At 43.4% G+C, this 16,531-nt stretch overlaps 1 protein-coding gene across 3 annotated transcripts; it reads right to left on the reverse strand.

Moving 5' to 3' along the window:
- Window positions 1-1,629: 1,629 nt before the first annotated feature.
- Window positions 1,630-15,923, reverse strand: ENPP4 (ectonucleotide pyrophosphatase/phosphodiesterase 4). 3 transcript variants are annotated; one of them, XM_074991361.1, is made up of 4 exons: window positions 15,833-15,923; window positions 10,267-11,137; window positions 8,494-8,664; window positions 1,630-3,807 (listed from the first exon to the last, which is right to left on the reverse strand). In XM_074991361.1, exons 2-4 carry the CDS (start codon window positions 11,102-11,104, stop codon window positions 3,446-3,448), a joined length of 1,371 nt encoding a protein of 456 aa, XP_074847462.1. In that variant the 5' UTR covers window positions 11,105-11,137; window positions 15,833-15,923; the 3' UTR covers window positions 1,630-3,445. The 3 variants fall into 3 exon arrangements, with proteins under 3 accessions (XP_074847462.1, XP_074847464.1, XP_074847463.1); XM_074991363.1 differs by having other exon boundaries at window positions 15,810-15,848; XM_074991362.1 differs by lacking the exon at window positions 15,833-15,923 and adding an exon at window positions 15,467-15,598.
- Window positions 15,924-16,531: the final 608 nt, after the last annotated feature.

A 16,531-nucleotide genomic window follows, 5' to 3' on the forward strand; every position in this document is an offset into this window, starting at 1 on the left:
CCCTTTTAAAACGGAGGCCTCTTAGAGTTCTTCAAAGTAGAAGTGAGAGGAGATATTCTGCATGGCTGCTGTGCTTTTCTCCTGAAAGATTCCAGCTGCAACACTAAATTAGGGCAGGACTACACTACAGGGGAAGGTGTAATTAAGGTATGCAATTTTGGCTACATTAAATTCAAGTTGACAAGCCTTAATTGGGTACCCCCCCTAAGAGCAGGGGAGTGCCTGCACTCCTGTCAACTTCCCTTACTCCTATCTAGGAGGCAGGAGTAAGATGGTTGAGGGGCACCCTGTAAATTTGATTCAGCACATCCTACTAGGCACACAAAATTGAACAACTTAAGATTAACTGTGGCAGGGTTGATCTTCCCTGTAGACATGCCCTTGGTTTTAAGTGCCATTTTAAAAGGAAAAACTGATGGCATACTACTATACACTGATTGGACTGAGTCTACAGCCCACTGTAGCATATGCTGGTGGGTTTCCTGGCACTTAAGCTGCAACATGTCACAAGAATTTCCTTTAAATCTTATAAAAAGAGTAAGAATTCAACCCATTTACAGCACTGCAATGAAAGGGCCTTTATTAATCCAGGATCCTTGGAATTGAATGTGTCAATCAGACACTGTGCCAGACTTGCTCAAATGCTCCTCAGCAATAACCCAGGCATGTTAGGATACTCAACACATGTTGAAGTGTTTAGTCCAGCACTGGTGCAGATATTTTGTACCCTCTACTTAATATAAATCAAGACATTTTATGTGCCATTTCAGATTACTGAAGCATTAATTGATCCCTGCCCTTATATTTTTACATCTACACTAAAAGCTATAAATTGGCCAGACAAAGGGAACGGACCCTTCCCACAATAGTAAACTTTCATATCTGACAACCCTGGGACCAGGAGGTTATTGGATATTCAACTATTCTTGACAATAGGGAGGTGGAGTTGAGCTGGAGCTGTGCAGGGTGCGAGGAAATGAGCCAGAGCAGTGCACTGGGAGTTAGAACCACAGCAGGGGGTTTGAATGGAAGCTTGGGGGGGGGGGTACTCAGCTGTGGGGGTTTGAACAGGGGTGAGAGGGGTGTTGTATCAGAGCCCACTGCAGGGGTGTTTAGTTGGGCTGGGGGGGATTTGAACCCGGGCAAGCAGGATTTTGAGCTACACTGAACTTGCACTAAATGCAAGTTACACACAACTTGAAATCACAGTGTGAGGATTTACTTTTCTGGTTCAAAGGGATGCATCAAATGGAGTGCTTTTTGTTTAAAGAAAAAAAAGATTAGGACACAATAAAATTTATTTTGTATATACAAATCTTTTCCACAGGAGCCAAAAAACCATATAAACAAAAATATAAATATTTCATTGTTATAAGGCACTAGTCATTTAAAAATAATCTGATGTTAAGCACATTACACACACCCCCTGTTAAGAAATACTTAATTCTGGATTCCCTTTATTTTCCATTCTTTCTGTCCCTGGAAATCTGGAATGAAGTACCCTTTTGCCTCTCTGATGTCACGGAGTATCCACAAGTCACCCACCATTCAAAAGCAACTCTCAGCACTGTGAGCTCTTCTTCCAAACTCAGTTTTCTAAATTATAGCACAAGTCCTCAGTTTTAGGAAAGGTGCACTGTTACTCACCATGTGAGGTTATAATGCCATTCCCTTCAAGGTGGCGATTCTGGAACGTGAAGGACTAGATAAAGCCCTTCCCCATCAAAGTTGCAGAAGTTAAGAGATGGCAATATAGCCATTTCAGATTGGACCCATCCTTGGCTCCACTTCTGGGGGTGGAGAGCTAGGCCGCAGCCCAATTTGCCCCCAGCTTGCGGCAACCCTCAGCAGTGCTGCATGATAGCAAAAGCAAAATATCATGTGCTATAAGAATCAGGTACACAGTCTAGTCTTTGGCTTCTACTGGCTTATCTGGTGCCAAATACAAGCAACAAGTCATGAATCCAGCATTTTCTTAGTTGAAGATGACCGATTGCCATAGGCACCTTTTTCTACGTGAGTAAAATGAGTTTGACTGCACTTTTGAAAAGACAAGTTTAACCCTACAACAAGAACCATTCAAGGGAGTGAATACCAGATATTATAAAAAACACAGACAGTTGAGTTTTGATGGCAGAACATTCTCTTTTTAGCTAAAGACTAGGCAAGCACTTTTTTTTTTTTTTTTTTTTTACCAAAAAAAAAAAAAGTCCAAGCATGTGGCTTTTAAAAAAAAATAAATAAATAAAAAGACGTGTTGTGAAGGGGAAAGGTGGGCTACTATGGTCACTTCTACAAATGACAGACCAATGTTACTTCAAGGTACTAAGTGATAAACTTCTTACAACCAAACTTCAGGAGCTTTAGTCAAGTGATCTAAAGCTATGTGGCATACAAGACCCTTATGTTGTTCGCAATCTCAGCCATCATTGTCATCCTTTTCTATTATTTCCAAACTTATGAATAATGTTTGGGTGCAGCAAGTATCAAGGTTCTCCTTATGGGTCAATAGTTAGGACAACTGCACTTTGTTGTTTAACTCAACCATTGTTCAGTTGAGCAGATGTAAGTACTATGACCAACAAAGAACTTCTTGAATAATAAATTTCACGTTACAGATAGCTTCAGTGGTTTTCAAGAAATACACTACCTTTAGCTTATAATAAAACTGTGTAATATGTTTAGATTCAAAAGTATGTCATCCTCCTAAAATAATCCCATTCGTTTTGCATATCCTTACCCAACTGGCTAAACCAAGTTACTCTCATGTGTTATTACAATCATGCTTTAATCATGAGAAAGCTTTAAACCTTGAAGACAGAGCTTCCCATTTAAAAAAAAAAAAAAGTCATTGTATAACTTACTTATAGTTGCAGGGAGAAGTACTGATTGTGCTGAATTTTTGTTGTTGGTTTATTTGCATGTAAGAAACTGTAATTCCTGTTTCCCAGAACTATCCATTTACACCAGCCAGACAACTACTAATCTTAAACTTTAAGACCCAGGACAGATTCCCCCCCCCCCCCCCCAATTAATACATGAGTGCAAGAATTGTAAAGAGATCACCACTATTTAATTTAATATAAAATGCACTCAGTTTCATTTTCAAAGTACTGAGGCTAAGAATCTGATATTTTACAAGTGTGTAAATATCTGAATGCAAAATTAACATCCTTATTTTGTGAAATGCCTTTTCCAGTAAGAAGCACAGTATCCCTTCAGTGTGGATTCTTTTTCGTAAATCTTGGTATTTAACGGTCAGTCAAGATGCTAAGGCGACCAGTTCAACAGTTTTTTTTTTTTGTCTGTACTTCATAGGCAATTTTGAGCAAGTACCCTTAAAGTGCATCATAGAATGATCAAGTGAAGGTTGCAGATTAAGCATACCACTTATTTCCAGACACGAATATCTATGTGGTAGTGAAGACAGAACTTCCTGCATCTGCTATTCAATTAAAGGATCGTCATCCTCTTGTAGCTGAAGTCGGGAGAATGGACGGGGAGAGGGAATTCTATTCTTCATGATTATTATAAGGCAGGTCAGAGTAGTTAACACTAGGAGGACACCGACAACTAGTCCAATTGCTTCAGGGAGATATATGCACCACTGGTCAGCTAACAAGCACTTGGTGTTGCTGAAGGTTCCGTTATTGGGCTGAGGTTTTAATCCAAGGATGTGACACATCATTGGATAGATATCAACATTATTAACTGTTTTCTGCTTGTAGCCTTTGCGAAAAGCAGGACCATGAGCAGCCAGGAACGGATGCATGCTTGGGAGAGCATTGTCATAACCATGGTCACCTACTAAAAGGAGAAACACAAAGTTAATAAATGAATGTTTTAAACTAAAAAAAATTAAATTGCTTACAAACTGTCAGCTATGATTTTAACTGTTGTCCATTTCTAAAAAAAAGGAGCAATAAATAATGCAACACTTGTTCTAATGCCCAAAAGCCACACAAATATTTTCATAAAGGCTTACTACTTAAAATTAAACAGTGCACTTTGCTGAAGTTTCTTTGGGTTAGAGCAAGCCTGTATATTCCTCCCCTCCCCCTACAAAGAAATGCAAGTTCATGCAGAAGATCTGGAGTATGAAAGCGACTGTCTATATGTGATGAACAAACCTGGGCTAATAACCCCTTTTAAACAAAAGCAGTCAAGGTAAGTATGTGTACTAATTTACAGTGATTCATTTGTTTCTCTAGAAAAACAAATGCCAAAGCACCATATTATTTAGAACATGCACAATACAGCAGTAAGCTCCTTTTATAGAAGGCCTAAGTGCTCTGGAAACCATCATCCCCAAACACCTTACAGGACAGCTGTAATTCACTGACTCATGCTGTTGGTTCATTAATTGAACTCTTCAGAATCAGACACCTCTTGTGCAGCTGGAGCCATCAGTAACAGTCAACTTGACTCAGAATTTGAAGAGTTTCAGGAAGCAGAGGGGAAGGCACTTCTCTGCTGCTAGAGTGATTGGTAAACACCATAGTGAATAGTGGGGATCTTTAACTGTTCCAGAGACACTTTTGTCTTTTCTTTACACTTGTGTAACACATCAGTACAATCGTTACTGTTTGCACATTAAATACCATTGTTTCTTTGCAAGGGTTGCCCATCTCTTTCTAACTCAAATGGGAGAACAAGTTACTGGGATTCTCCAGAAGGCAATTTAAAAATTGTTTACCACTTCCAGTTTCTTCTCATGTGCAACTTTCAGGGAGGAGTTTGTCTTCCTAAGCCCCTTATAAATTACAAGAACTAAGCTGACTGTTGAACACTTAGGACAGTGGTTTTCAACCTGTGGGTCTGTGAACAAGGTCTAAAGATGACCCCCCCTCCCCCCCCCCCCCCCACAAAAAATCAGGAACCCTCAACCCTTCAAAAGGCTGGATATATAATAAGAGTTAGTGCTATTTCCAAACTTTGAAAGCTTTGGGATAGGTCAGCAAGACACATGACAAGACATTTTAGGCTCACTCTTATAAAGTGTAAGAGAACTATTTATTGTGACTGGTCCTCTCTCAAAGTTTGCAACACATTAACTTGGAAGAGATTCAGACTCTGTACTGAGTCCTCATCCCAGTTGTCTTTATGATCGGAGTAAATCATCCGCAACACAGGATTTTTCAGTTGCTCTGGGTCTCTGCAAATATCCTACATATCTAATTCATAGTGGCAGTTTGTCCAAACTGCATTTTGACAGTATCCTTAATTCAGATTTTGACATTGGATTTTGTGATTTGAATGCTATTTTGATCAAGTGACAGCCTCGCCAGTAAGATTATTTTATGAAGTTTTGTAATATCAGTGAAGGTAAAAAGCAATAGTTTACTCCAACTGCTTGCTTGCTTTTGTTTAAGCAACATTTCTCTTTTGCTTCTATACACTCATTTGTTCTGAAGGGAGTTTTTGCTACCAAGTGCCATCGCTGATCTGTCATCTGTTAATAGTCCTAGAAACAGAAATGGTGGCAGCGGTAGTTAGTAATAGCAGAAAAACAAAGCAACATTACAAGAATTTGGGACTTCATAAAGTTGCCAGCTATGCATACTTACCACATATACCTCTAAGTGCATATCTGCTGTAGTTCGGTACATATTATTTGGCTGGCTGCCTAGGGACCAGACAGCCTCCTCCCCACACTGAGACAGCTCTGAATGGTTGGGTTCTTCTTTTCAGAGAGATTCACATTTTCAACTAACAGGAAATTACTTGAAACAGAACATAGGAACACAGCTTTCTCTAACATAGATTTGGCAGAGTTTGAGAGTCTGTCCATGTGTCTGTTCAAGAACTCCTCTCTAGCATTAAGAGCTAGGACCATCAACTTCAGTATAGGATTTCTTCTTATAACTTAGAGCAACATACTGGTTTAATTGGCCACAAAAATGGGCCAATGATTGTTTTTTGTTTTTCCTGTATGGATTTTTATGAGAGGCAATCACCAGACAGGTGATGGGCTAGCTGCAGGGGAGGCAGAGCGCTGGGGCAGTACTGGAGGTGGGGCCCATCTTCAAGGCACCCATTAGAGAAGGTAGGGGGGGGTTGAAGCCTCCTCTTCTCACTCCCTATCCCACCAACTCACACAGGAACACTAATGGCTGTTCCTCCTCATCAGGCAGTGAGGGGAAGTACACTTGTGCCTGCTGGAGCTGTCACAGCCATGGAGAGGTGCTTCTCTCCTGGTGCTGTGGTGAGACCTAGGATGTTCCTTTTTCCTTTGGCAGCCTGCATAGAGAACCCCTCATCCACAGCCCCACCTCAGAGCAATAATGTAGAAAAAAAATTAAATTAAGGACCTAAGCAGTGCTGGGTAATTCTTCTAGTATTCTATAAAGGAATGTCGATGAAACTGATAATGAGGCAACAGCACAGATGACAATTTTAAAGTTATTCTCTATGGAAAAAACACCAGTTATGGTCAGATCCATCAAGATGATAATGCTCTGGAACTTTGCCACTGCCACAAAAGGTACCATCATGAGACATACTACACTGACTTAAGACAAAATGCAGCACTAAGCTTAGAGTAAAAGCCTCCATTTATGCGAGGGCTCTGTTCCTATGCACCATTACATAACTCAAATTTCACATAAGGTGGGGGGGGGGGGGTGGCTTTTTTCACCCAGCGGAAGGCACATTCTGAAGCTGGGGAAGCAGCAGGAGCACCTGGAGCTTCTTTTGAAAGGTAAGTCATGGGCTTGGGGGGATGGGGCAGTTGGGGGAGGGTTAAGGCTGGCGGTGGGTTGGGGCCATTGTAGGGGCTATGGGGGGGGGGGAAATTAAGCTTGGGGTGAGTTTGGGCTGCAAGGGGTGGAGTTGAGCCATGGCTGCACAGGGTGGGGTAGTGGCTGAACTGAAAGCAGGGGTGATGAGCTGGAGTAGTGCTTAGGTGGTGAGCCAGGCTGCAGAGGGTTTGAACAGGGGCCGTACACTGGTAGAAAGCCAACGGGGGTGGGGAGTGTGAACCGGGGGTCGGGAGGTTGTATGAGCTGAAGCCAGGTGTGAGGGGTGGTGAGCTGGAGCCCTGTGTGGGTGGTGAGCACAGCTGGGAGGGGGAAAAAACGAGCATGAGATTGAGGGTTTACTGTACTTTTCCTTTTAGGTTATCCAACTACAGTCATACCCCAAGATACACCCATTTGGGTTATGAGAATTCAGGTTTACAAGGAGTTTGATTTAAAACCCCTACCTCATCTTACAAGGCATTCCCTCGACTTTACAAGGACCGATTTCAATTTGCGCGCCTCAGTGGTATGTGAACGCCCTGCAGCAGGAGAAAGGCTGCAACTCCAGGCAATGGCTGCCCGCAGCTGCATCCTGCCTGGCGCGTCTCTCCGAGCCCCCGGCCCAGCCTTTACCTATGGCTGGTCTGGGGCTCCGCCTCTGCTCTGCAGCAGCGGCATGCCCCAGCCCAGCTGGCAGCCGCAGGCTCCCAAGTGCTCCTGCGAGACATGGCTGCTGGGCGCGCAGCCCATCCCAGCCCCACCCCTGGCGCTCGCTCCCTGGGTGGCTAGGGGGCAGCTGCTGCCTGCCAGGCACAGTCATGCCTTGGGCACCGCTTGCCACCTGCAGCGTTCCTTTGCATTTAGCGCCTCGGCCGCTGCTGGCGGGGCCTCTCTGCCATGCAGCCCCACACGAGCGATGCATTGCCCCTTGCCAACTGGGGGCCTCCTGTGCCTACCCAGCTCCCCGCACGGCCAGCCCCTGACACTGCCCCCTCCCCACTTAACCTAAGCTGCACTCAGGCCGGGCCACCTCCCCATGCCCTGCTCTGCTCTGCCCGCTCCCTTGTGCCAGCCCTGCTTCTGCAGCTGCTGGCAGCTACCTGGCTTTGCACCGCCCCCCTCCCAGGAGCTCTTCGATTTCCATTCCCCATCTCTGCAGGTAAACAGACATATTGTAGAGTAATTAGTGAAGGGAAAATGCCTTGTTAACATTAGTGATCATAACACAACCTAACTATTGAAGTAATTGTTTTCATTTTAATGGGATTTGGTGTTGTTTTAGTGTAAATGGGTGTAAATTTTGGGGCTCAGGAATGCATAACTTTTTTCCCCATTGAAATTAATGGTAATTACATTTTCAACTTACAAGAATTCACCCTAAGAGAAGTTTTTCCAGGAACAAATTACCCTCTTAAGGTGGGGGAAGACTGTATACAGAACTAACTGCTTGCAGTACATCTCACTGAACATATTGGTCTAAAATTGTCCTTAACTAGTAGCTATTGTGACCACTGTTACTGCTGATTTATGCATATAAGCTTGGTGGTGGTACAACTCTGTATTCCCAAGCTCTTCCCATTTATTTTATTCACTGGTCATTTAATTTGTCTAACCCTATGCTTATCAGTTTAATATTCACAGGACTGGTTTACTGGTCAGTGACTGAGGCAATGGGGTACTCCTACAGTGGGGGGTGGGAGAAGGAGTTCAACAATACAAGCCACCACAACCCTTAAGGATGAAAACCACTTACATTTTGGAAGTGACCCATTTTGTACAATTGTCCAGCCCTCGTCTGCAACCAATATTATGGGTTGAATGCGCTTATTGTGACGGTAATGAAACCTGTCTGGAATTTCTTCTTTAAGATACACCTTCATGGACGTGCTACAGTTTTTCAATAAGTTATATACATATGTTTTGTCTGCAAAGAAAATAGCACATGAAACAAACTATTCAGTAGTCTGTGGTTTGTCCATTGAATTATCTATAAGCAAACTCAGTAAAACTTATATTCTTTTAAGCCAAATGATAGGGTGTTTCACCCCGATTGAGTGCTGAGGTGTTCAACTTTTATTTCTGCTTTAACTATGCTCACCTTCAAAACTTCAATGGCATCTCAGAGTTTGTTGTGGAGAGAACCAAAAGTTTAGGTACAAATAAGTATATTCTTCCTCAAATTCAATCATAGTTGACTGGATTTTTTTTAGAAGGTGAACCTTGCATTTAAGTTAAAAAATGATTATCAGAAAAATATCAATTACATTAATTGTTGCCCCATATTGGTAGTCATCAGACATGATTAGTATTAACGGAGGGAAGCCAGCTTTCAGATAGTGTTGGTTTTAGCTTAAAAATCGATCAAGTCTTAAAACTGATCAGACTAACTGAAATGGGATGAAAGACAAAATTTTGGTTGAAGATCATACACAAATGTTATTTTTCAATCCCCAGTGAAGCTAGATATTTACACAGTGATCATTATTGTGATTACTGACTAAATGACAGCAACTAAAAATAGCATGAATAGATTCCAAGTTTAGACGGAACCATTGTCATCATCTGGTCTGATTTCCTATGTAATACAGGCCACAGAACTTCCCACAAATAATTCCGAGAACACTTTTTTTCCCCCCTAAAAAGATACAAAGTTGATTTAGCAATTTTCGGAGAATCCCTCACTAGTTAAGAATAAGGTGCATCAGAGACATCACTAACATCCAAACCTATACAGCAGGCAGGGTAAATCTAAGCTGTTCACAAGTGCTCTTCATTACCAGAGCCCAATTGGTATTCTAAATACAGTACTCCTAGTTTATTCATTAAACCAGGGATGGCCAACCTGTGGCTTTTTGAGCAATTAAATGCGGCTCCTGCTTGGAGCCATGCACGGAGAGCACCATCTGCTGCTCTGCATGCGTGCCCCAATGGCTGGCAAAGCATGTGGTGACAGGGGCTCCAGTGAGTTACCAGCATTGAATCTGAGCAGGGGACTGGGGGTGCCTTGCTCTGGGGGAGGGGGGAGGGCATTGAGCCACATATATATTTAGAGTGAAAAAAGAGCCATGTATTATAAATTTATTTAGGTCTGTGGCTACACTAGAGGGTTTTGTCAACAAAAAAAAAAAAAACAAAAAAAACTGACCTCTACCCATAAAACGTGTTTTGTCGATAGAAACATCAAAAAGGCGTGTAGAAACTCCAGGGGGCCCTTTTGTCGACATAACAGATTGAAAGATCAATACACTTCTGTTGACAGAGTGCGTCTACACATACATTTTCTCAGAACATCCCTTCCAACAGAGACTTCTGTAGACAGATTGCATCTAGTGTAAACACCGCCTATCTGTGACTTAGACCCTTGCTGGTTGGCCACCCCTGCATTAAACTTACTTTTTAACTGAATTCAACAAGAACTGCACTGTGTTCATAATTCCTATGAGAAATACATCATAATATGAATTTCCAGGAAGAACAGAAACAAAATTTAACATGAACAGTATATAAAACTGAAAAATATACATACTTTTTTTTGGCAGTATTGCAGCAACTGGAGTCTGATCTACTAGAGTGTAGTTACCGCGGCCAATGCAATTGTCCAGTATAATCAGCTTTTCCACAGAGCACTGGGTCATCCCATGATCACTTGTAATTATGACATTAATGTTCTCCCACAATCCCAGTGCCTTGAGTTTTAACATAAGCGAACCAATGTGGTTATCCACTTGTTCTAAGACTTTGCTCATATTCTTTTTATCTCCTGGTCCATATTTATGCCCTCCTGCATCTGGTTCTTCCCAGTAAAGTGTAGCAAAAGTAACTGGTGGGTTAGAGTTGTTCAGCCACATAGTAATGTTCTCCATTCTCTCCTCAAAGGCTACTGAATAATTATACTTCATAAAATAATAAGGTAGAGTGTTGTTAATTTTTACATCAGTCCCAGGCCACATTGCAGCAGCACTTCTTCTATTTTCTTGCTGCTGATTTGTAACCCAGATAGGAGTTGCCTCATTCCACCAAGAAGGATCTTTATCATCCAACTGTGAAAATTTCTTCTTTGTATCTTCTTCGTACATTTGATTAGCCACAATGCCATGGCTCTCTTCATTTAAGCCTGTCACTATGCTGTAATGGTTTGGGAAAGTTTTTGTGATAAAAGCATTTGTGACATGTTCTACCAACACGCCATCCTCAATGAACTCCCAGAGATGAGGAAGACTATAGTTTTTCAGATAGTCAGCCCTGAAACCATCAAAGGACACCAGGAGTAACTTCTGTATTGAATCATAGTTAGGATTGCCACCATAACAGGATATAATTCCAGAAAGAAAGGATGTTAACATTAAGTTAATTGCCGACATCATTTCAAAGTATTACCAGCAGCCAATCAGATATACCTGAAAAATTAAAAAAAAAAATAGATATTATATATGCAACGTTACACTACAGATGGCTTAAGTAGCTATGCTAAAGATTTAAAATTTTGCACTCATTTTTCCAGGGAGTTTTAACTGCAATCCAATCGTGGATTCACTAAAGTCAGAGGTAAAATGTCATGAATATCAATAGTAGCAGAACTGACACAAGTGTTCAGGTAAACAGATGAGTAATTTAACTTTTACATCCAGGACACTATAGACTAGTCATCCTATTTTTGACAACTGTAAAGACAGAACAAGTTAAACAGGTAGGGAACCCTTTTTGGGTCGGAAACCACCAACCCATGTGTCATGATCATGTGGGTTAGCCAGCAGCCTGGGAGTAAAAGGGTTAACCTCCTTAGCCAGGTGGGGTTGGCCTATAGGAATATAGGTAAGAATTGAATTTGGGCTCCTCCCTCTTCTGTTCTCTGCTTTTGCTTCTTCTTTCCAGCCATGAGGGGGAGAGACACAGAATATCTCCTTCCAAGAACAGGCCCTCCATCTCCTGTAAGTAGGGTAAAGTTTACATAGATCCGTTAGATCTGATGTCTGCGCACATTTTAGAAATGTTCTTTTACTCCTCTTGTAACTAAGTTCTAGGCCTATGGTGGAGACCCCCCCCCCGCCCAATGTGTTTTACTCTGTGACTCTTCCATCTAGTCATGAGGCTTTCAACATGAATATTGTTGTAATAAAAGCTCTCTTTCTTTTTATTAACTTGGTACTGGTTAATGTTTGTGTCCTGGTTTTTACTTTTGGGACTGAGATTTCCCAAGTAGTCTCTCCCTGGTTTCCTTATTACTACTTGGGTGGTGGCAGCAAATTTTATTCCCAAAAAATCTAAGGCTTTCAGGACTGAAAAATACTCTTACAAGTCAGGTTTTTCAATCCTGTAGCATAAGGTGATCACCAGACCAATCGAGAAAAAAAAAAAAAAAAAGGAGTGCAAGTTCTAAAGGCATATTTTTACAAGCTTACGTAACACACAGGCATCAACTGGGCCTAGATCACAGAGGAGCTGTGTCTACACGTGCACGCTACTTCGAAGTAGCGGCACTAACTTCGAAATAACGCCCGTTGCGGCTACACACGTCGGGCGCTATTTCGAAGTTAACTTCGACGTTAGGCGGTGAGACGTCGAAGTCGCTAACCTCATGAGGGGATCGGAATAGCGCCCTACTTCGACGTTCAACGTCGAAGTAGGGACCGTGTAGACGATCTGCATCCCGCAACATCGAAATTGCCGGGTCCTCCATGGCGGCCATCAGCTGGGGGGTTGAGAGATGCTCTCTCTCCAGCCCCTGCGGGGCTCTATGGTCACCGTGGGCAGCAGCCCTTAGCCCAGGGCTTCTGGCTTCTGGCTGCTGCTGCGGCAGCTGGGGATCCATGCTGCAGGCACAGGGTCTGCAACCAGTTGTCAGCTCTGTGTATCTTGTGTTGTTTAGTGCAACTGTGTCTGGGAGGGGCCCTTTAAGGGAGCAGCTTGCTGTTGAGTCCGCCCTGTGACCCTGTCTGCAGCTGTGCCTGGCACCCTTATTTCGATGTGTGCTACTTTGGCGTGTAGACGTACCCTCGCAGCGCCTATTTCGATGTGGTGCCGTGCAACGTCGAAGTTGAACATCGACGTTGCCAGCCCTGGAGGACGTGTAGACGTTATTCATCGAAATAGCCTATTTCGATGTTGCTACATCGAAATAAGCTATTTCGATGTTGGCTTCATGTGTAGACATAGCCAGGATGTGCTCCAATTTAGCCTGGATGGCCTGAAGAAGAGTAGGAAGGATTAGGATTGTCTAATTGCTTTAAAAAAAAAAAAAGTGGGGATGTGAAGTTTTCAACTGCACAACTCCTCATGCAAAAATCAGATGACATGTTCCTAAAGCACAGGCTAATCTAGCCATATTGCTTGAAGATTAAACAGCATGCTTCAGACAAGCAGCACTGCACATGTGCAAGAGGCAATTCTGGGTGTTTCATGGTTTAACTAAGTAAGGGGCAGTAAATGGTACATCCTTTACCAGAACACCATTTTCCCTGCCAAGTTTGAAGTATCCATTTCAAACCCTGATGGTATCAAGCTACCCATTTTCTCTTTAATATAGGGATTTTGGTTGAAGTTTAAAAAAAAAAAACCCTAAATAAAGCCATAAGTGGAGATCAAGCATGAAAAAAATAAAATCAGCCCCAACAATTTGCCAAAGAGGGAGAAGCAATTAAAGACAGGTTATAATGGAAAGTGCTAAGGTACCTGTATAATTGGCATTGCTCTCAAAAACATAGGTGTACTTAGTGTCCTCCCATAGATTTTTTCCCCCCCACCACCCACTTCTACCCCTAGAGAAGCCCCATTCTATCCTGGCTTTCTCAAAATACCAGTGAGTTCAATGGAACTTATTTCAATATTAAGTGCACCAAGGTATAGACAGCCAGTCTTAGCTTTTTTTGGTAACTTGATTGATTTAAACTGCCTTGATTCAAATCAATCCACCCAAATTGTGAGTAGTGTAATGAAAGGTGGGTGAACTAATTAGCACAGTGAAATAAACATGTTGACCTCTAAGAAGCCATAATTTCAATGCAAAAATCTGACTTAAAATGGGTTCTGTTTGAACAAGAAGTTTGGCAAAACTATTCCAAAATCTTCTGAGTGCCACAATTAAAGCTCTTGCAACCCCTGAGGATCAATGTTTTGTAGAGAGTATACTTTCAGCCTATCCTCAAATTCTTTAGGTTAGCAACTTCCGCTAGAAGAAGATCAAGACTAATAGTCTGTCTAGATATCAGTTGTTGCACTAGGTAGTATAAGTAGCTACAGAAGTACAAAAGTTTCCAGTACAAACAAAACCTTAGATTCTGCAGTATGCCATGATAGCAATGTCACAGGCAAGCAGTTTTCTAAACTCTCTTTTATTTTTAGTTGTTAAATAAGTGATATATATATACACATATGAGAGAGAGACACACACACACACACACACACAGTGGGTCTGTATACTTATTACATGCTGATTTTTCCATTCGAGAATTGTTTCACAGGAATAGGATACAAAACGTTGATTATTCTTTAAGTAAGAAGTTGACAACTGTAGCTAAATGTTAGAACCAAAATGTTTTGAACTGCCTTTACAGGTGATAAGTGCTAAAATAATTCACCTTGCCTCTATTAAGAAGCTGAAGTGGTGGTATTAGTGATGTTGGAATCCCTTTCTAGGCTATTTTCACTTTTTGTTGCATTCAGTTTGGAAAAGTGAAACTAGACTAGCCATTTTCACTTCCTAGTTAACATCCGTTAATACCATGTGTTGCATTTGAGTTCACAATACTACTGGGGAATGTTTGAATTCACAACAAAAATCCAATAGCACACTCACGGATACATCTTTAAAATAGATTTGCATACAAAAAATTAAAAAACTAGAACTGGAATCTAAACTAGTTGACAGTCAAAAGAACATTGCTTCCTATAACATATGAAGTTTAAGGAAGCTTCTTTATGATTCACATACTCCCATAAAAGCTAGTAATCATGTCACTGCAAGATGAAGTATTATGAAATACAGTGGCAAACTATCAGAGAGGTAGCCGAGTTAGTCTGTATCTTCAAAACCAAAATGAAGTCCTGTGGCACTTTATAGACTAACAGATATTTTGGAACATAAGCTTTCATGGGCAAAGACCTTCGTCAGATGCATGAGAGCGGCGGGGGGGGGGGGGGGGGGGAGGAGAGGGAGAGAAAAGAGAGTTCCCAGGAGGATTTACAGAGGCGTTTCAGTCAAGGGGAGGGCCATAGCTGACAAGGTCTATTCAGTCAGGGTGGATGTGGCCCATTACCGGCAGTTAACGTGGAGTTGCGAACATCTCCTCTCTTGATGTAAGGTGCCACAGGACTTCTTGTTGCACTGGCAATCTAATTTCAGAATATGCAAATCCATGTAATTTACACAACACTCGTTTCACAGGAATAGAAACAAAATACGGGGAAAGGAAAAATCGGTATCAGTTTCTGGCTTGCCCCACCATGTGACACTGACTTGCAAAAGCCTCACCAGGAATACATACGTTTCACAGACGGATTGTGACAGAGCTGGCTGCGCTACACTTTCATTCCCAACGTATGTCACTAACCGACCACGACTCTACTGTCCATCTTGCGCAGACACGTCTCGCTCACGGCCACCGCATTTATTCGGCAAACCCCTGCCACGCAAACGGGCCCCGAGGCTCCCCACGCACTACCACCAAGGGGATAAGTTTCTCTTCCAGTACAACTTAGCCACCTCCGGGCTGAAAATGAACAGTGCTCACCTGTGCTCAGCCCAGCACCGCTCGGGGAAGCGGCGTCGGGCACTGCCCGCGGCGTACAAGCGTCCCCAGGCAAGGGCACCTCCCTGCCCGGCCCCAACCTACTGCGGGGAGGCGAGTGGAACAAGGCGAGCGCACCGTACCAGGTACTTGGGGATAGAGGACGGAGCACCCACCAGCGCCCATGTTTTGCCTGCAGGATTCATGAGGACACGCCCCCTCCAGGTCTGGGGTGTCGGCCAGGGACGGCGCAGGTGGAAGGATCCAACCCTCCTGTCAGAAGACGGGGAGGGCAGGCTCCCTACGCCCCGTAGGGCTTTCTCTTCCCGCCGCCAGCCGCCCTTACCATAGCCGGGAGCCCGAACTTACCCCTCCGTGTCTCCGGAAGGCTACCCACTTGCGCCTCCCTTACGGAGAGAGATGAGCGAGTGACCATTTGCGCCTGCGCACTGAACCCACCTCTCAACGGCCCCAACTGCCAAAAGCAAACCTCAAAGCCACAGGCTAAGAAGAGAAGCGGCGCGAGGGGCGGTGTTTCTTGAGGGCCGCTGGCTCTCTGGTTGGTCAGAACGCTCCCGACCTGTGATCCGATTGGCCAATGGGGTCTGGAGCGGCAGGATTTGGCTACTGGGGGTGCAGAGATGACTATCATTGCGTTGTGCTGCGGTTGGAGTGGACGCAGGGCGCTAGTGCGTGGGGGAGGGGCTGTGGGGCCAATGTAGGGCGCAGTTCAGGAGTAAACTAGGGCAGCAGGGCGGTAAGCCAGGGTGTGCAGTTAGAAGCCATGGCGGGATGTCGGGGACAGAGGATGATAATGACGGGTTCAGCGGGAAGCTATGGTGTGACGTAGGGGACAGAGGGTGATAATGACAGGAGGTGCAGTGGGAAGCTATGGCAGGGTGTAGGGGGCAGAGGGTGAGAATGATGGGGTACAGTGGGAAGCTATGACAGGGTGCAGGGAGGAATCATAATGCCCGGGAGTTCCATGGGAAGGTGTGGCAGAGTGTAAGGGATGGAGGATGATGTTACCAGGAGGGTTCCAGGGGAAGCTTTATCAGGGTGCAGGTG

This window comes from Carettochelys insculpta, chromosome 3 (genome assembly GCF_033958435.1).
Source record: "Carettochelys insculpta isolate YL-2023 chromosome 3, ASM3395843v1, whole genome shotgun sequence".
NCBI lineage: Eukaryota > Metazoa > Chordata > Testudines > Carettochelyidae > Carettochelys > Carettochelys insculpta.

Coding starts and splice junctions, on each gene's coding strand:
- ENPP4 (XM_074991361.1), bottom strand. CDS start 11,104: ATGATGTCGGCAATTAACTTAATGTTAACATCCTTTCTTTCTGGAATT. Junction 8,665..10,266: donor TGCAATACTGCCAAAAAAAA/GTATGTATATTT, acceptor TTTTCTTTGCAG/ACAAAACATATGTATATAAC. Junction 3,808..8,493: donor AAATGGGTCACTTCCAAAAT/GTAAGTGGTTTT, acceptor TTCTCCTTTTAG/TAGGTGACCATGGTTATGAC.